The following is a 21,968-nucleotide window of genomic DNA, read 5'->3' as shown; positions in this document are numbered from 1 at the left end:
ATAAGGGCTAAACTGATGGCTGCTACGCTCATGATTTAGTTCTAATTTCCGCCGCCTCACTGGCACCACTACCACACGAGGCTGGATGGCAACAGTTTATGGGGGTCGAGTATGCCAGTTTATTATCAGCTTTGACAACAGTGCACTGTGTTTCTGTCTGAAGTGGAATTTGTGAATAGTTGTGCAGCTCAACAGTATTTTTTAATTCTGTCTGCTAACAGCCCATCATGTCAAAGAAGACCAAGGGAACACTGAAGGAAGAAAATAGATAGTTTAATGAGGATTGGGAATTGCAATATTATTTTGTTTCTGCGAAAGATAACATGATTTGCTTGCTTTGTGATACTGCAGTATCAATATTAAAGAAATTTAATGCTCATAAGCATTGTAACACTCATGAGGACCACAAATATTTTAAATTAGAGGGAGAGGCGCAAAAGGTTGTACTGCAGAAATTAAAAGGTGAAAAGCAAAAGCAAAGACAATTCTTTCAAGCAGCAATGAGACTTGGAAATAATGCCACTGAAGCAAGTTATAAAGTAGCTCATTTACTGGGGGGGTGGGGGCGGGGAAGGGAAGCCATTCAGTGATGTAGAAATTATGAAATAATGCATTGTTGAAGTTGTAGGATGCTTAGACTCCAATAGCATTTCAAAATACAAACAACTGCCTCCTCTTTCAAGGAGAACCATAACTAATCAGCAGCATAAATTAGCCTTCAACTTAACAGAACAACTTCATGCAATACTTCAAAAGAAGAATATATATTATTCAGTCGCTTTGGATGACTCAACTGATATTACTGACTCACTGTAGGTCTTATACTTCATTCAGGTTATTACAGAAGATTTTCTTTGCTACAAAGAGTTACTCACTTTGGTCACTCTCGCGAACAGAACGTGGGAAATAGATATCTTCTACAACTTTCAAAATAAATGTCCTGAAGTTGGACTGAATTTGGTAAATTTAGTGCATGTATGTACAGACAGTGCACCTTCCATGATGGGAAAACATGAAGGGTTTATCGCACAGATAAAAAAAGTATTCACAGATCCAGATGCTCTCATTTCTTTTCATTGTATCTTACATCAGCAAAATCTCTGTGCTAAAGCTACTATTTTAAGTGACACTTTGCAACAAGTTATAAGTATTTTTAACTATATTCATGCAAATGCAACACAGTATTGTCAGTTTCATAACATGCTAAAGTTGAACAATGAGGTAGGTATTCAGTGTGCATTTGCCCTACCATTCTCAAGGGTGCTGGCTATTGCAGGGATAGGTGTTGCCAAAATTTTATCTCTGTGAGAACAGATAGTTAAATTTTATGAAGAACAGAATCACCAATGTAAATTATTAAAAGAAGATTTCTACAATAAGGCAGCATTTCTGTGTGTTATCATGTTGAATCAATTTAAATGACCTGAATATTTCTTTGAAACGTAAAACTAAGTCTACATATGATATGTAGCAAAAAATCCAAGCATTTCAAAAAAAGCTATCTTTTTTCAAAACAATTCTTCAAAAGAAAATTTTGGATGCACATTTTCGCCAGTTAGCAAAGGTCACTGATGAGCAAGATGATATATGTGAATCATCTGAAGAATATGCAGCCTTTACAGACCTATTAATTGGAGAATACAATGAAAGGTTCACTGATTTTGAGAATCATGACATCACACTCAAATTAGCATTTCAGCTAGTTGATATACCAAGGCATGTAAAGAACTACAGATGGAATTGATTGAGCTCTCAGTAGATGACATTTTAAAGTCATTGTTTGATGCTAAGAAAGATCCAATTGAAATATGGAAAAATGCAATAGAATACCCACGCCTTCAGCAACATGTCTGAAAAATGCTTTCTTGCTTTTCAGTCACTTATTGCTGTGAATCTACATTTTCCAAACCTAACCCAAATCAAGATGCCATTAAGGTCACAAATAACTGCTACCCATCTAGAGGATCAACTGAAACTGCACACTTCCATGCTGCAACCAAATATTCAAATGCTTTCCAACAAAAAGCAGACCCAACAAAGGCATTAAAAGGTTAGTTAACTTTAAAATTAACAAATAATTCTCATTTTTTAAAATTAATAAGTACATAATAGTTAGATTTTTACAAAATAATGTACATTTTTAAGTAAATCGCATTGAAGTTTCTTTAATGCAGCCTCATTTGATCACACCTAAATTAATATAGCATTCCAACATGAAAAGGTTCCCCACCCCTGGACTAGTTACTAAGTAATGTAGAACATCTGAAAAAGCTGTTTTAAAGAGAGCTATTGATTTTTTATACCTCTATTCAGTATTCCAGAAGTCCAAATAGTTAAAAGCAAATGAGAAAAATAGGCAAAGTAGTATTTTGAGAATAATTTCATCAGTCAATGTGTGTGAGCAGATAGAAGCATTTTAAAACTCAGTATGTGGGAAGAGGTAACTTGATATATCGCACTTAGCTGTGCCTTACTCTTCTTTGAGAATAGATTAAACAATCATAAAAAGAGATATACTTAAAAATTGAAAAATGCTTAAATATTAAAAGTAATTCTTCTCATAGAAAGTATTAATAAAAAAGAAGCCTAAAACATTTATCTATTTATTGCACAGAGTGCATACATAAAACAGCACACCCTTTTAATTCACTTGTAGCTCTCATACTAATCAACCTCTTTTCTTTCATAATAAATTTTCATAAAAGTTGTTGGATCCATGTCCTAACCTGCCATATATTTTTAAATCAACTGTAATCTGACTTCCACTCATTCTGAAAGTGGCTATAAGTAAGGTCATCAATGATTCATTCCCTAGACATTCAAGAAAATGACGCATAATCTGTCCTTACCCTAATTGATCTCACTAAAATACATGAGAAAGTAGTTTAAAGATGCTACATTCATTGGCTCCATAAAACTATTCTTCCCTGGTTCTCATCCTATCCTTCAGAAATCTCCTTCATGGTAACCTTCACTAGGTTTTCTTTCTCTGTCCATACCATACATGGTATAATCCCAAGGTCCTGTGTCTAAACCCATTTATTTTCATTTTACATGCTTTCCCTAGAGGAACCAATATACTATTGGTTTTTTAAATAATAAGAAGCTTTACTTATTAGTCCAAATTGTTCTCTTGGCCTCCAAACCCATTACAAATACACATTGAATAGCCTTACTTCCAATTCAACATGTCCAAAACTAAACTCATTATCTTACCGCTAAAACATGCTCCAATGAAGGCCAAGCAATGCAGAGGCATTGCAGAAGCCAGCTTCTTGATAAGGTATTTCGGCCAACTAACAGAAGAAGTCAATATCATTGCTAAAATTTGGCTGGTACAAGAAACACAGGACATTTTCCACAGAAGTTTCATTTCTTGCCATGAGACGGTTTCCAGCTGGAAACACAAGTAACTTAAACCCTAAGTAAGTACAAAGACTGCCTCAAATTCAGAGTGATGCAGCTGGTGGTCAGGGTGAACAGTAAAACAGGAGGTGGGAGAAAAGCTCAACCCTAAAAGCCTCTTTATGAATAACAAGTGCTACCTACCACAGAGAATGACAAGTCCTGGTGCTTATGAAGACAGCCTACAACTGGTACAGGGGACACAATCACAGTGAGCTCATGATATGGAACTTGTGCCAAGCAGAAAAGGGGGACCATGGCTCAATTAATTTTGGGGTGCCAAAACTAACAAAGAAAGAAAAACTGAGAACATTAGGAAAATTCCCTGACATGCTCTTTACTACTCTTAAGCAATAAAACTAAGGGAATAAAAAGTTTCCCTTTCACTTTTTTCTAATGTAAAAATACTTCAAAAGGAATTCAGAAACACTCATAATATCTACACTGATTCCAAATAGTAGAAAAAATATAAACTTGGCCCTGTACAGATAAAGAGCTAAGGAATGAGATATATAACAAGATTTAAAGCCTAACGGAAGACCAATCAAATGTCCTCTTGCAAAAGAAACTTACTGTATGGGGTGTCAGAAAGACAGTGAAATAGGAAGCCCCAGACCCTCCTCCCCACAATGGACATACAAATTCAACAATACATGGACCAATTCCCTTAGTGAGACATCCAGAGACCAGATGGGAGGCTCCTGAACCCCAGGCAAGCATAAAACCAACCATGTTGAAGCCAGTAGGAAAATCTATGGAATCCTCTTACCATAATCCCTCCTCCCAACAGAGTACCACAGGATCAGGAGAAAATCCCCAGCTCCCAGCTTCCCCCTGGGAAGGGAAGTAAACTGTACATCCAACATTCTAACTTTTCTGGGGGTTACACAAGGGACTGGTTTCTGTCTTGCCCAAGAATCTGATCTCTGAGAGGAAAGAGTCCCAGAATGGAAACTGCTGAGAACAAAGGCTACAGTTTGGAATAGTATGCAATAACTCACCATAGCCCCTGCCATCAGCTCAGAAGAGAACTAGCAGGTGAAAACCCCCAAATCCCAGCTTCTCCCTAGGGATAAAAAGAGTTGGAATATCTGTCCAACATTCTGGCTTTTGGAGGGGGCTGCCTAAGGGAATGGATTCTGTAAGTTATGAAGGGACTGGCATACTCTAGATGCCTGGGGGCCACTGAGAACAAAGGCAATGGTTGGACTACTATGCACTCATGGTCAGAGCCCCTCCCCCTGGCTCAGCATGACACAACTGGAAAAACTCACAGCCCACAGCTTCTCCCTGGGGAGAGAAAGAGAAAACTAAAGCATATGTCCAACATTCAGACTTTTGGGGTGACTGCCCAAGGGACTTGTGTCTGTCTCACCTATCTTGAAGCACCAGTGGGATCCAGCATAGTCTAGATGCCCAGGGGTTGCTGAAAACAAAAAAACAAAAAACAAAAACAAAAAAAGCGTTGGGCCATCATACAACAGATACAGAGGGCCTGTAGTACAAGAGGTAGACACTAGAAGGAGCAATAGATTATAAACTCCTGAAAACAGAAACCAGCAAATCTCCCTATTTAAGAATTTACACCCCACCATCAAATTGGTTTCACTGATCATCACCTAAGGGCACATTTAGGAATAACATTAATCGGCTGTCAGGCAGATGTGGGGGTGGAGGGGATGGGTGTATACAGACATAATGAGTGCGATGCACACCGTCTAGGGGACGGACACGCTTGATGCTCTGATGGGGGGGAGGGGAAGAGCAATATACGTAACCTAAACTTTTGTACCCCCATAATACGCTGAAATAAAAAAAAAAAGAATTCACACCCAAAAGTCCAAAGAAGACACATTCACAGGGAAAGTTTATGAGGGCCCTAGAATCTCTACTCAGGTTGATTCTTGAAGATCTTCCCCTGTACAATGCTACTCCATAAAGACAGAGAGAAGTGGCTTGACAAAGGATCAAGGAACATAAAATATGGCCCAAAGAAAGTAATAAATAAATCTTCAGAAACCAAGCTTAAAGAAATGAAGGCATATGAATTACTTGACAAAGAATTCAAAATAATGATCAAAATATTCAATAAGCTTAGGAAAATTATGCATAAAGAAAATGAATATTTCAACAAATAAAAAATGTTAAAAATAAAGAGAAACAGAAATTTACGGTTAAAGAATACAATAACTGAACTGAAAATTTAACTAGAGGACTTCAACAGCAGCCTTGATCAAGTACAAGAAAGAATTAGTAAACTCAAAGATAGGGCATTTGAAATTATCCATTCAGAGGAGCAAAAATAAAAAATGGAAAAGAATGAAGAAAGCTTAAGAAACTTATAGGACACTGTCAAGTAGACAAATATATGCATTACTGGAGTCAGTGGAAGAGAAGAGAGAGAGAGAAAAGCAGTAAGTTTATTTAAAGAAATAATCTGAGGAGGGAGAACATCCATATTTACAAAGCTGAAAGAATCCCAAATAGGTTGAATGTAAAGAGATCTACACTAAGACACATCATCATCAAATTGTCAAAAGTCAAAGAGAGAGAATTTTGAAATCGAAAAAAGCAACTAATCACATACAAAGGAGACCCACAGCAGATTTCTCAGTAGAAACTATATAAGCCAGGAGAGAATGGGATGACATATTCTAAGTACTGAGAGAGAAAAACTGTCAATCAAGCATATTTTACCCTGCAAAGCTGTCCATTAGAAATGAAGAAGAGATACAGAAGGAACTATTACCTCTAGACCTGCTTAAAAGAAATGCTAAAGGGAATTCTTCAAGTTGAAATGAAAGGACACTAATTAGCAGAATGAAAACATATAAAATATAAAACTCACTGGTAAAGGTAATTATGTAGTCAAGTACAGATTACTCTGTTAATGTAATAATGATGCATAAATCATTTTCATGATTAAAAGTTAAAAAACAAAAGTCTTAAAAGTAAATATAACTACAATAATGTGTTGATGGATACAAATATTCAAAAAGGTGAAAATTAGGACATTAATAATACAAACTGGAGAGGGGGAGTAAAAGTGTAGAATTTTTATATGCAATCAAAGTTAAGTTGTTATCAGCTTAAAATAAACTGTTATAACTATGAGATTATCTATGTAAGCATTATGGTATCACAAATTTTAAAAATGTAGTAGGTACACAAAATATAAAGAAAAGAAATCAAAGCATACCATCACAATAAAAATCATCAGATCATAAAGAAACACAAGAGAGGAAGGAACTATAAAACAGTCAGAAAGCAGATAACAAAATGGCAATATTAAGTCAGCAAATATGTGAAAATTAAACAGCACATTCCTAAACAACCAATGGATCAAAGAAGAAATCACAACAGAAATTAAAAAATAGCTTGTAACTCCATAATATTCTGAAATTAAAAAACAGAAAATATCTTGAGACAAATAAAAATGAAAATACCAAATACCAAAATATACTAGATGCAGCAAAAACAGTGTGAAGAGGGAAATTTATAGCTGTAAGAGCTTATGGTAAAAAAGAAGAAAAGAAAAATATCAAATCAATAGCCTAAATTTACATCTTAAGGAATTATTAATAGAAAAAGAATAACAAACTAAATTCAAAGCTAGAAGAAGGAAGGAAATAATAAAGATTAGAGCAGAGATAATATAGAAAATAGAAAAACAATAGAGAAAATGAAACCAAGAGTTGGTTTTTGAAAAGATAACAAAATTGACAAAATTTGAGCTACATGGACAAAGACAAAAAGAGAGAAGACTCAAATAACCAAAATCAGAAATGAAAGAGAGGACATTACAATTAATTTAACAGAAATAAAAATGATTATAAGAGAATACCATGAGCAATAAAACACCAATATATTGGATAACCTAGAAGCAATGGACAAATTCCTCAAAATACAAAACATACCAAGACTAAATCATGAAGAAATAGAAAATCTGGACATGTATTAAGGAGATTGAATTAGTAATCAAAAATCTCCCAACAAAGAAAAGCCCAGGACCAGGGGGCTTCACTGGTGAATTCCACCAAACATTTAAAAAAGAATTAACACCAACCTTCCTCAAAGTCATCCAAAAAATTGAGAAGAGGGAACACTTCCAAACTCATTTTACAAAGCCAGCATTACCCTGATACCAGAATCAGACAAGGACACTATAATAAAAGAAAATTACAGGCCAATATCCCTGATGAAGAACATAGATGCAAAAACCCTCAACAAAATACTAGCAAACCAAATCCATAGCATATTAAAAGGATCATATGTCATGATAAAGCAGGATTTATCCCTAAGATACTAGGACATCTAGAAAGCTTAAGAATGTTGTCCCTCAATCTTCTCAGAGGCAGCCTAAGATAAAAATGACTGTCTCTCAAACAGATTAGACGTGGCCTTTGTCTAATGTCGTGAACCCAAATCGGATGTATAAAAGGTCTACAAAGCTTTGGAGAAAATTATATCAGCAAAATCACTGCTACCCGAAACTTAGAAAGATGGAGGCAGTATAAGATGAAAAGAAGCCACTGGACCCCAAAAATTCTCCTGGAAGGAAACAGGCTGTGAAAACTGCTCAACTGAAAACACATGCTATCTTTCATAAAAAGGAAAGATAACTCAGAAAATGGGATCAATAGCCCAGTGGGAGGAACCAAGAGCCATGAGAAATTATTTCCAGGTCTTGAGAGTTAATTAAGGAACTTTCAATACTTGCCCAACTGGATTTCAGAATTGTTATAAACCAGTGACTCCTTTGTGTCTCCCATTATCCTCCTTTTTAGAAATGTCTGTATAGGTTATCCTATGCTTGTCTCACCATTGTATGTTGGGTGCATGGGAAGCAGATAACTTTTAGAACAGACATTTCTCTAAAGAAAATATACAAATAGCCAATAAGCACATGAAATGATGTTCAGTGTCATTAGTCATTAGAGAATGAAAATTAAAACCACAATGAGATACCACTACATACCCATTAAAATGGACAAAATCAAAACCACTGACAATACCAAGAATTGATGAAGATGTGAAGAAACTGGAATACTCACACATTGACAATAGGGATATAAAATGGGACAGCCAGTTAGGAAAACAGTTTGACAACTTGCTTTTGTTTTCTCTTTTGAAGCAGAGACTCGCTCTGTCACCCCTGCTGGAGTGCAGTGGCATCATCATAGCTCACTGCAACCTCAAACTCCTGGGCTCAAGCAATCCTCCTGCCTCAGCCTCCCGAGTAGCTGGGACTACAAGCATGCACCACCACGCCTGGCTAATTTTTTTTTTAATAGACACAGGGTCTCGCTCTTGCTCAGCTTGGTCTCGAACTCCTGACCTCAAAGGATTCTCTGGCCTCAGCCTCCCAGAGTGCTAGGATTACAGGTATGAGCCATAACACCCAGCCCAGCCCAACAAATTTTTTAAAAGTTAAAAAATACACTTACCATACAACCCATTCCTAGATATCTATCCAAGAAAAATAGAAAACATATGTCCAAACAAAAACTTGCAATGCATGTCCACAGCAGCTCATAATAGCCAAAACTGAAAATAATCCAAATATCCACTAACTGGTGAATGGATAAACAAAATATGGTATACTCATCAATGAAATACCACTCGGGAGCAAGAAGGAATGATACGTGAAACAGTAAGAACTTCAAAAATAATATTTTAAGTGAAAGAACCAGACACACAGAACTACATATCTTATGATTCCATTCGTGGCATTTCTAGAAAACGTAAAACTATAGAAACAAAAATGAGATCATTTGCTTGCCTGGTGCTTGGGTATAATTCCATATTATAGAGCTATCAATTCTTCCCAAGTTGATCTTGGGGAGATTCAATGCATTTGTGATAAAATATATATATATATAAACAACGGGGTAAGTTAAAAACTGGTGAGCTATTTCTAAACTTTATATAGACATATAAAGCACCAAGAATAGCCAAGGCAATCTTGAGGAAGAAGAAGAAAGTTGGAGGGATTATACTACACTCCTAAAAACCAAGGTTTATTTTAAAGCTACAGTAATTAAGGCAGTGTGGTATTAGCACACAGACAAATAGACCAATAGAGGAAACTAGAAACCAGAAAAAAACCCACATAAAATTTCCTGGTTCACAATAATAATGCTAACTACAGCAGTAGGGAAAGAATAGCTTTTAAGAATAATGCTAGATCAAATGCGTATCCACTGTGCGGGGCAGAGGGAATTAGCCATGAGCCCTACCTCACTTCATACATAAAAATCAATTCCAAAGGTACTGCATAGCTAAATGAGAAAGGTAAAATAAGAAAACTTCTAGAAAATAACATAAGTGAGTACTCTGTGATCTTGTAACAGGCAAGGTAAGATATCTGAAACGGGAAACAAACATACAACAGAGACAATAAATAAAATTATATGAAAATTAATAATGTTCAATATAAGATACCAATTGCTATGGTTCAAATGTTTTGTCTCCTCCAAAACTCACTATTTAATTCCCATTGTAACAGTATTAAGAGGTGAGACCTTTAAGTAGTAATTAGGCAGTGAGGGCTCCACTGTCATGAATGGATTAATATTGTGGGTTTCTAATAAATGAGCTAGTTCACCCCTCTTCTTTCTTTCTCTCTTTCTCTCTCCCTACTCCCTCTCCTTTTCACCTTCCACCATATGATGACACAACAGGAAGGCATACACCTTGACATTAGACTTCCCAGCCTGCAGAATTGTGATCCAAAAGATTCTGTTCATTATAAATTACCCAGTCTCAAGTATTCTGTTATAGCAGCACAAAATGGACTAAGACAATATTGAAAGTGAAAATGCAAGCCACAGAGTAGGAAAAAGTATGTGCAATTCTACATAGAATTGGTGTCCAGAATAATTGGTATCCAGAATACATAAAGGAAAACCAACAACAAAAACACAAACTATTTTTTATATCCTAAAAAAAAAGTCAAAGACTCAAATGGGAACTTCATAAAAAAGGATATCCAAATGGTCAATAGCATAAAAAACAGATGCTCAATATCATTAGTCGTGAGGGAAAATGCAAATTAAAACTACACGTCCACCACACCAGAATTGTTAAAATTAAAGCAACCTGACAAATCAAGTATTGGCAAGGATGGGGAAACACGGGAACTTTCAAATCTTGTTAGTGGAAATGTAAATTGGTACAGCCACTTTGGAAAACTCTTTGGCAGTGTCTACTGTAATTACGCTTCTAAGTCAACACTCAAAAAAAAAAAAACTGTGTACATATGTGCACTAAGAGACATGTAAAAGAATATTCACAAAATTACTTGTAATGCCTAAAACTGGAAATAATCCAAAAGTCCAACAACAGTAAATGTGATATGAATTGTGATATATTCATGGAGTAATAAAAAATCCATTGCTAAATGCAACAACATGAATCAATCTCACCACATAATGTTGAGCAAAAGAAGCTAGAAACAAAAGGGAACATACTTTATAATCAAAAAGTTAAAACTAATCTATGGTGACATAACACAGAATAGTGGTTACCTTTTGGGGAAGGGGTGGTAAATGACTGGAAGAGAGCAAGAGAGTTTCTGAAAAGCTGATTATATTCTCTATCATGATCTAGATGGTGATTTCATAGATGTATTCATTTTGTAAAACTTCAAGTTTTACACTTTGATGTGTCTTGCTATATATGTATGTTATACTTTGATTTTAAAAGTGTACCAAAAGACAAAGAATGAACTACAGTTACATGCGTCAACATGAATAAACCTGAAAAATACAGTGAGTGAATGAAGCAAATCTCAGAATAATAACACAGTATGATTTCACTTATGTAAAGTTCAGAATAAAAAGAAAAGAAAAGCAAAGAAATGATTAACACAAAATACAGGACGGTGGTTTCCTCCCAGGAGAAGGGAAGAAGAGGCTACAGGGCAAGAGCACACAGGGGTCTTCTGGAGTACTGTAATATGCTTTTCTTGGCTCGGTTAAAAGTATATAAATGTCTACTTTCTAATTGTTCTTTAAACTATACCTGTGCACTTTATACTGCTGTTTCACAGTTGTAAAATGTTTTAAGAGAAATACAACTTCTGAATTATCAATGATCAGAAAACTAAAATGAGAACTATAATAATATTAGATTTCATGTCTTTTCATTCATGTGAGCAGCAGGTAATACTGTTATACGCCATACGTAGAATAGTCTTCTTTGGGTATAATTGCTAAATATTTTTGTGAAATAAAAATAAATGCAACAATAATAAGGTATTAAATAATGCTGAAAATTAAAAGTTGAAAACAACTTCCAATGATCCACAATATATTTATTTTAATTTTTCAAAGGGAACTTTATTAGAAATAAAAAAAACAAAACTAAATGAAAAAAATGAGACACTGAACAAAACTAAAAAGTGACCAGAGATCCATAAACATTTTCAGACTTCATATTTTCCATCACCTACTTTAAAATAACACACTTGATTTAAAAACCACATTTCAAAATCACACATTTAAATCAATGTTCATTAACATATCTCTGGCTTATAACACTCAATATTTTACTTAAAATTAAATTTTACAATATACGTATAAGATTACTGTCATCTATTTTTATTAAAAGGACAATCAAAACTGTTCAATATTATCTGACAAAGAGAAATTTGCTTGTGAAATAAAAAGATGTTATTACAAAGCCTCACTCATTAAAAAGAAAGAAAAAGGAAGTGTGACTAATTGGTCAAAAATCTGACTTACAGCAGCACAATTCACAATTGCAAAGATGTGGAAACAACCCAAGTGCCCATCAATACATGAATGGATTAACAAAATGTGGTATATTTATATCATGGAGTACTGCTCAGCCATAAAAAAAAAAAGATGAACTACCTATTATATTATCCTGGATGGAGCTGGAGCCCATTCTTTTAAGTGAGGTATCACAAGAATGGAAAAACAAACACCACATGTACTCACCATTAAATTGGTACTAATCGATCAACACTAATGTATATATAGGGGAAGTAACATTCATAGCATGTTGGGCAGGCGGGAGGGGGGAGGTGGGGATGGGTAAATTCACACCTAACAGATGTGGTTTGTGCTGCCTGGGGGATGGGCACACTTGTAGCTCTGACTAGGTGGTATAAAGGCAATTTATACAATCAAAGCATTTGTATCCCAATAATACTCTGAAATTTTTAAAAAATGCATGTAAACCTTCAAAAAAATCTGACTTAGTCAGGGGAGGGGGAAGACAAAGCAAGCCTAAAAGAAATGCAGGGCCATATTTTCAAAGCTGTTCCATCTCAGTTACAAATTGTTACCACTTAGCCTGGTCTTGGTGATACCTAAGAATGATCTTTAATTAGCACATTAATGTTAACAATTAATGAGTAACTAAGTGGTTTTATGAGTACATGAAATGTTACATTTTATTGAATACCCTAAGAAGCAGTTTTCACTTATTTATATAACAGTCTTATTTCTAGAACACAAGATTGTCTGTCAACAAGTGTCCATTGTGTCGAAGACATCAAATTAATCAGATTTATTCCATAAGAGTTTTCACCCAAACAAACTGATGAAAAACATTAATAGGTTTTTTTTGTTTGTTTGTTAAGGAGAGCTCCTCTGAAAACTGAGACTGACTAACAGAAGAGCAATGAGATGTTGATCGTGTGTGATTATCATCAAAGAAAGGAGTTAGTTGCCCATGAAATGCAAATAAGCACAGAAGAAAGGTCTCAGTGCCAGTTTACATGTAGTGTCCAAGCCCTGGTCCCCATTCCCAACCTACTTCCCCAGTGGAAGACCCAGATCCAAACTGTACTGTCCAATATAGTAGTCACTAATCACATGTGGCTATTTAAATTAATTAAAACTAGAAATTCAGTTTTTCAGTCACACCAGCCACATTTCAAGAACTCAATACTCACATGTTACTAGTGGCTACTATATTGGACAGCACAGCTACAGAACATTACCATCATCACAGAAAGTTCTAATGGACAGTGCTGTTGTAGAATATATCTTTGCCCAAACATCAAGGATATTCACATATAAAATGAATGTACTTTTTGCAAGTAATATTGAAGAATATTTTTACTATGTGTAATAGTAACCACATTTATGCCAATTGACATAAAGATTCCCAAAGAAGGAAAGGTATTGATTGGCTCCCTGCTAAACTTAGCCAACAATTTCAGGAGCAGGAGCTATTTATGTTAGTGTCATCTACACATAAAAATGGACTTTAACAAAATAAAATAATTCTATTATAGTTTTTGTGAGTACATGGATTAAAAAATTAAATCAGTATTTTTAAAGTGAAAAATGTTTTCTCATGTGGATCAACATATTAAGCCACATTAAAGTTTTTATTATATTTGATCACCATCTGCTGGCCATATTATTAAACTGCACAAGCAAATGAAATGTTAGCCATATTGGGAGACATTTTTAAAGGACATACAGAATCCCAGCTTTTTGCCACAATGCATTCCTGGAAAACCACATCATAAAAAGGATCACTGTAAATCAAATCACATTTTCCATAAGGGCAGGACCATAATTAGAATCTTCATTCCAAACTAAAATTCAGCACCAAATAAGCCATGGAAAAATCTCATTAAAGGAAAGATACAAAAACTATAGTCCTCTATAATCATTTAAAATTGGGTAATTATTCTCCAAGTCCTTTCTTATAGGTATGAACACATTTTTATTTAGGTGACCCAACATAAGTAAAAGGTAAAAGATATAATTTATACTAAATCAGTCTAAATCTGATAATAATAATGTGCAATTAATAATTCTTTACACATTCCTAGAATTTTTAAGCAAACTGGATGGTTGCTGCTTATAAAATGGTATCTAAAGAAATCTAAATAAATTCTTTCTTTTTCATTAATAAATTCCTCTAAAATAAGCAGAAGCAATGTGTTTCTTCCACAATGAAGCAGTGTTTAAAGGTCAGGGTCAATTCAACATTACTCCTCTTCACCCTATCCTAACTTCTTTTAATCAAAGTTTCAGTGAAAAATAGTAAGTGTTATTAAATCTTTCTTTTTCATTTTCCCTATCTCAGAACCTAGCTGAACTTTGGTGATAAGCTATCAGACCACACATACTTCATTGAAAAGTCATAAAAATAATTACAAGCCATTAAAAAGAAGCTTCAAAATATTTTTCACAGAATTGTAAGACAAGAATACAACCTATTACCTTTGTGTTCTGTCTTTGGGATAAAACACAAAAAGAATATAGACTTCAGATGAACTGAAGTCTAAATATTCCTTACTTAGGCAGCTTCAAATATATGGTGTGGCAAAATGTAAAAAATGGGGCCCGCCACTCTGTGTTCCTTCTACCCTGGAAAAAGAGACTCACTAAGTTATTTAAATAAAGATTCCTACAAAGTTGTTTAAATAAAGAGTACTATTAATACTCTTTATTGTGATAATATTCAGGATTTGTACTTAAAATCATAACCTTTCTGCATAGCCATAATTTATTTTTCTCAGAGAACACAAAATGACTTTTAGTCACTGAAAATAATTAATGACCAAAGGATTTTAAGATAATACTCTTTGGGAGGATTAGATAATTAGAGAAGCAAAAGAATGCTCAAACACTCTAACAAGCCCTGGATGAACTGCTACTGTAATAATCACCATACCAATGACAGTGGTGGTGGCAGCAGCTAACATTTAACAGGCCCTGTGCCAAAGGCTCTACACGCATTATTTCACTACATCCTTACAACGTCTGAGGTTAGCACTACTACTGTCTCCATTTTACAAATGATGAAACTGGGGTTTAGAGAAATTAAGTAACTTGCCTGAGGACAGATGGTTGTCAAGTGTCAGAAGTGGAATTTGAACAAAGGCAAACTGCTTCATTTCAGCTCAACCTAGAAACAACCAAGAACAAAGGCATAGCTGCCCAGGATTGCTGAGGCAGCACAAGTGTGAAAAAACAGATAAAAAATGAAATCTCCATGTTTGCTGCATAAACTACCTGTTATGCCTATATGGTATACTAGAAAAAACATGGGTATAAAATTATAAAGACCTACATTCCAATATTGGACCCATCACTGTAAAAGTCACTTGACCTTCCTGAAGCTGTTATCTCATCTAAAAATACAAAAGGGCAATGATGTCGACTTCACAGGACTGCAGAGAGGATTAAATCAGATAACTTAGAAAGATTTCTAGAATAGTACCTAGCATACAGTAGGAGCTCCATAAATGGTATGACTTGCCTCACTTGGTTTCTGCTTTAAGAAATTAGAAATACAAGTGGAATCCACAAACAGGGCATTTACTGGAAATTTTTCATTCTTATGTTTAAATCTATATATATATATTTGTGATATAGTTAAGTTTATTAATTTTCATCACTAATATGGACAATATATATAAACATTTTAACAAAATGATACTTTAGAAGGCAATTTGACAGTATCTATCAAAAAATAAGTGTGATTATTATTAAAAATAACATACACACATATTTAAAAAGAACATTTTTAACTTCACAATCCATACTAGTCCTACTCCCTAAAGCTAATCACCTTTAAAAGTTTCATGTGTGGTACCCAGAAACATTCCATGTACGTGTACACATATGTATCCACATAGCCTCTTTAAAACACACATACACAAACACAAATGGAAGCCTACTATACATTTATGTACTCCTTTTAAACTTTATATATCTTAGAGATCTTGCAATAGTATTCCATACAGCACACTGCACAAGATGTTGAACCAACTAATAATCCTACCAACAGAGCAATTGCTTTTCTAGGAATCCATAATAGCCCAAAACAAATGCAGGTATAAAATAATCATGCTGATATTCTAATTGATAATTTGCCATCTTGAAATCATAAGCCAAAGTAACAGCCAAAGTTGTTTACATCCATACCATCCCTGTTTTTTTGCAGGCACATGGAAATCATATTACAAACCTCCCAACTACAAATCCCAACATCTGTACTTCAAATTCTGCCCAATAGGAGACATCCTCACCTACCAGGTTCCCACTACTATAGTGAAAAAGCCTCTCACTCATGCTTCCCCTTGCTCCTTCTGCCTCCTGACCAACCCTGGCGCTTCTCCATGTGGCCCTACATGGTGTGGCATAAGCCTCTCCTCTTGGGAACTGTGAATACTAAACTCTTCTTTCAAAGGCAGTTGTCTCCATGTCTGTCATCTTACCATACCTGATTAAAACAAATTCCAGGCACATTTTAAAACAAGATTCATGGTGATATATGTACTAGCATGTTAACTCAGGCATTCCTCACAACAATAAAAAATTGAAAACAGCACAGACAGGTTAAATTATAGTATATCCACACTATGGATTATCTGCAATTAAAAAGACCACATGGCACAGGTTTAAGACATAGTTAAGTAAAAAAAGAACAAGTCTCAGAACATTACATATAGTATAAGCCAATCTATAATTTTTAAGTTGGCTTAAAAAACCTATAGGTGTAGGTGTCTATTGTAGAAGATTGTTAATAGTGATTACTTCTCATGAGAAAAGTGGGAGAAAGAGGACACAGAGAGATGGACTTTGACTTCTTACTCTGCATATTTCTACACTGAGGTTGTTAACAATACAAATTATATATAGATTGCATAATTTTCTAAAATGAGGATAAAGACTGTATTGGTCATCTATTGCTGTATAACAAATTATTACAAACTTAACCGCTTTAAACAATATACATATATTTTCTCATAGTTTCTATAGGTCAGAAGTCTAGGCACAGCTGAACTGAGTCTTCTGCTTAGGGCCACATAGGGCTGCAATCATGGTTGGTCCAGAGCTGGGTTCTCATCTGGAGGCTCAACTACAGAAGGATCCACTTCCCCGCTTGTATGGTTGTCAGTAGCATTCAGTTCTTATGGCTATATGATTCATGGCAGCTGCTTCTTCCAAAGCCAGCAAAGGGAATGACAGCAAGGCACTAGAGCAAGTCTACTAGTAAGATGGAGTTTTATATAAGGTAATGTAATCATAGGAGTCACATCCCATCACCATTGCTATATTCTATTGGTTAGAAGAAAGTCACAAGTCTTGCCCACACTCAAGGGAAGGAGATTATATAAGTCTGTGAGCACCAGAAGGAGGATCATCAGGGACACCCTAAAGTCTGTCTACCACAAAGACAATTAAGGTCTTTACCAGATCTCAATGGTAAGAATCTGAAGGATGACCAGAAAGATAATACATTTTGATGTAGCTCATGATTATAGAACTAAATGAAATTAACCAAACTGTACACGGATGAGATCTAAGCCCATGGTCTCCTTAGTAACATTTTAAAGTCATGCTACAAACTCAAATATAACTAAAATATTTTACATTCAGGAAAATAGGCAGATATTTGATATAAAAAATACAACAACAGATCTATAATAAAATAGCAAAGCAATTTGGAACAGTGGTTTTCTAAAAGAAAACTTGGGTACATGACTTTAAACCACAAAATATGAAAAAGGAAAACAGAAAATAACCAGGACAGAACTAGCTATGTGTCAAAACTGTTTGCTGTGAAATGCTGAGTATACTACTATATAAAGTATATTTGGTGGAAACAAGAAAGTATAAGCTAGATAGAATATGACCTCATAATACCTCTGACGAGTTTGGAACGTGGCTACATACCACATTCTACAGGAAAAATAAAGGTAAAGGAAAGGTGCCATCTCTACTGAATAGGGAGTCCTACCTAACAAAAAGGCTTCAAAAGGACTCTGCATCTTTAATAATATAAAAAGGGTAGGACACAAATAGCATAATCTAAAATGCCATTAGAAATACTTCACATATAAAAAGGTCTAAGTAAAGCAGGATTTTATAAAGTGATCAAAAAAGAAACACTAAGGGGGAAAATCTTTTAAGATTAAAGAGGTTTTTCAAAGGACAAGTTGAAGTGGTTGTAAAATTTATGAGGCAGCGTTAAACTTCAGTTCTAAGTAACAATAAATTATTCACTATAAAAACATACATGTGTCAAATATTATAAGCCTCTTAAACTTTTTAAAACAATTTCTTGCAGAACTGATCAGATGTATTAGGTCAACACAAGCAGACACTAACTTTTTTATTAGCATAGTGTGACCACTCAGAGTAAAGGAACAACCTTAAAAAAACATATTAAGACAGAACCTCAATAAACTACTCACTACCACATCTGATCTGATATAACATATCATGTATTTGGCCTTAAAATCAATTTTGTTGGCTTTAGCTAAAGTAAATGTTAGTTTTATTTTTAATGCCTTCATATATATGTAAAACTACAAATATCTGTTAACTAATGAATATATGGATTAAAATTTTAAATCAAATTAAAGTTTCAAAATAAATCAAATTAAAATTATTAACTTAAAAGAAATATAAGATACCCTGGGAAGTTTTGTTTTTGCAGCTCTAACTGACCATTAGCCTTAGTGATATTCTGACATTTAACCAGAAAGATATCTAAGTGTGTCCTTTCCGGCTCTTTCACTGTCTTATATTCCTCATGGTATGTGAAGGGAATCTCTGTAACCGACATTCACACTTCCTTTGACACTACCCTTCCCTCAACTTTTTCTGAAAGCTAAAAAGAAAAAAATCCTTTGGGGCCATGCCCCCTGCCACAATATACCTGTCTCAAATGGGTTTTGTACAGATTAAATTAAATACGTGGCAGTGCCTGACAATCCACTCCCTCATTCATCCATGTACTCTTTAATATAAATACTTAGCAGTTTCTAGCATGTTTCCACCCAGTACTAGGACCTGGGATGTCAGATAAGACTTTTTTGAAGTTGTGAAATCTGAAGGATAGGTAGGACTGACCAGGGTCACAAGACTGCCTGCTGTCCCCATTAATTATTAATACTTACATAACTGACAACTAATACCTTGTACTCTTCTAGTAATTCTTTTGCAGCAAAACGTCATTTAATTAAAGGTGACCAACAAAGAGAAATAAGTTATTTGTTATAATTGTCGGGATTTAACTATGATTTCATTTTCCAAAAGTCACTAAGAGTTGAAGGATATTCTCACTCTATTTTCTCAAACTTTATCCTACGTTCCAAGGAAGAAAAAAATCCATTTACCTGGACTCCCTGAAAATCTCAAGTCTATTTCCTATCCTGAACCCTTCCCTTACACACATCTCAATCTTTGCAAATACTTTCACAACTACACATAACCACGACACTGAAACTATCATCTCTCTTCCCCTTTCATCTAAACTGAAGGTTATAAATCAAATGTCTTACAGGACTTAAACAGATAACAATGAGTGATTATGCTGACAGATATAAGGATATTCTTCAATTCTATGAAGACACTATGTCTCTCCCGTTCTTTTTTATTATTTTTAAACATTTTTTTAGAGGTAAGGTTTCACTTCATTGCCCAGGCTGGCCTCGGACTCCTGGGCTCAGGGAGCTAAAAATACAATAGCCACCATGCCCAGCCCTCTCCCCTACTTGAATCATATGATCCTTCTTTTTCTAGCTTTCTTTTTTCACTTTTAATAGAACATAAAAATAGAAAAACAACTATTTCATTTTCCTCTTAACCCTAAAGGAAAAAAAAAAAAGCTCAAGCTCAATAATATTAATAGATGTGACCTCAAATTTGGTGTCAGGAATTAGCAGGAAATAGTGAAGGCATACTATCTTAAGGGGATAACCAAATATTACTTAGCTCCAACCTATGGCTGTCTTCTGGAAAGACTGCTAGGTCTCTAGTTTTTAAGAAAAGCCAGAAAGTTGGTCTTTTATATGAAATTCTCCAATTGCTGACAACTCACTCAAAAATTTTTAAAGACATTGTTTAAGTCAAATAAAACAAATCTATCCACATGATTCATTCAGTCCAGGAGGATCACAAATTTTCAACCCCTAGTCTAAGCTCCAAGACATAGGAAACTACTTTAGTTCACCTTTATACTATCAACTCCATATTCATTATACCTAGATAGGAACCCAGAATTTAGCTGGACTCTTAAATTCTGGCAAATACCTGATGGATTTTTCAGCCAAAGTAAGAATCATACTTTTCTTAGTAGATAGACCACAATCTCTTTATACCTCCATCATTTACCTGCCTATAAGGTTAACAAAAAGTCTACAATTACAACTCTTCTAATTTTGATTCTCCTATGAATACAAAAATAAGTACTTAATAACACTTCCTAATGCCACTTCCTATGGACTTATCTATTCATTTCTTTTTACTCTTCTGAACATGCCCTTAATTATTTTGCCTCTTCCTTTTTGCCTCTCCATTTTAATTTGTTTCTCCTTTGTAATGAAATAATTTCATATGGACTGGATCTCTTGCTTTTGTTCATCTGTTCTTTTCCACCATAATATCTCAGGTCTAAAAACACATAACCAGACTATATCAACATGGAGACATTTCAAATTCCTAATAACATTTCTATATCTGATTAAAGAATAAACAAAAAAAACTATAGTGGACAAGAAAGATTACATTGTTAACAGTAACAAATTCCTAAAATTAAAATTACCAAGAGAATAGTGAGGAGTGAAGTATAAAGTATGGTACATGTCAATTGACACTGTCCAATATTTTAACATTTCAGGGAAGAAGGCCAAAGAGAAAAATAAAAATTTGATGAACGTCCAAATTTAAATCTATCCTTCCTAAAGGCCAAAAATTATACTACAACAATAATGGCCTTTCTGTGTATTTTGAAAATTTAGAAATTTTTTATTTGTACTAAAAATCCTATTTAATACTCTAGTAAGAAAGCACAGTTTTTAATGGGGTTTATGTTTACATTCATTATTTTATTAAATGAAAACAAATATTGTTCAATGAGGGGAAAAGGAGAGAAACTCAAGCATAAGTTTCAATAATAAGTTTCAATCCTGCAGGATATTATATTTTATTAAAGTCACTAATAATGTTTTCAATTCATGCTTGTCATAAAGCAAAATACATACTTGTCTTATTTAAAGTTTCTCAGGCACCACTTTCCAAGCAATGGAATATATATATGAAGTTAACAGATATCTCTAAAAGTGGCCAAGAATGTAAAACAATCTTGAATATACAGTAAGTGGAAAAGTAACACTGTTATTTTACCTACTCAATGTTCATTCACAGCTCTCAACTTTAAGAAAAATCTAAAGTAAATGAACTACTTACTACAAAAATAAAAAATAGAATGTATGATCTAGTTCCAAAGACAGGCTAAGTGATGAAATACATTCAAAATCCCATTTTCTTGGCATACCTGTGGACATCAGTTGGTGACTGTACCAGAGTGTTATCTTCTCCAGAAGAAAGTTTCCATGATTCATTTAATTTGTATTCACTTGTCCCCAGCTCACCCAACACCCAGTCTGGCAATCTCTCTGGGCTTGAACCTTTTGCTTGTGCTGGATTTGGTTCATCAAAATAGATGGACTGATTTTTAAAAATTAGAAAAATTATTTTTTCAAAATGTACTAAGATGAAACAAAATTTCCATCAAGTTTCAAGTTTGATAGCAGTCTTTCAAATACTCAA

The 21,968-nt window shown here is 34.5% G+C and overlaps 1 protein-coding gene across 4 annotated transcripts in view; it reads right to left on the bottom strand.

The window, feature by feature from the left end:
* The window catches only part of CEP112 (centrosomal protein 112), a 376,462-nt gene that overhangs the window by 342,390 nt on the left and 12,104 nt on the right, over positions 1-21,968 (bottom strand). For all 4 annotated transcript variants that reach the window (XM_069481637.1, XM_069481639.1, XM_069481638.1 and 1 more), the window contains exon 4: positions 21,694-21,866. In XM_069481637.1, the coding sequence (XP_069337738.1) occupies positions 21,694-21,866 (173 nt within the window). The remainder of the gene's footprint in view (positions 1-21,693; positions 21,867-21,968) is intronic.

Source organism: Eulemur rufifrons, chromosome 9, assembly GCF_041146395.1.
Source record: "Eulemur rufifrons isolate Redbay chromosome 9, OSU_ERuf_1, whole genome shotgun sequence".
In the NCBI taxonomy this organism is placed as follows: Eukaryota; Metazoa; Chordata; class Mammalia; order Primates; family Lemuridae; genus Eulemur; species Eulemur rufifrons.
The sequence above is the reverse complement of the archived record's forward strand: the minus strand, read 5'-3'. Positions and strand labels throughout refer to the sequence as shown.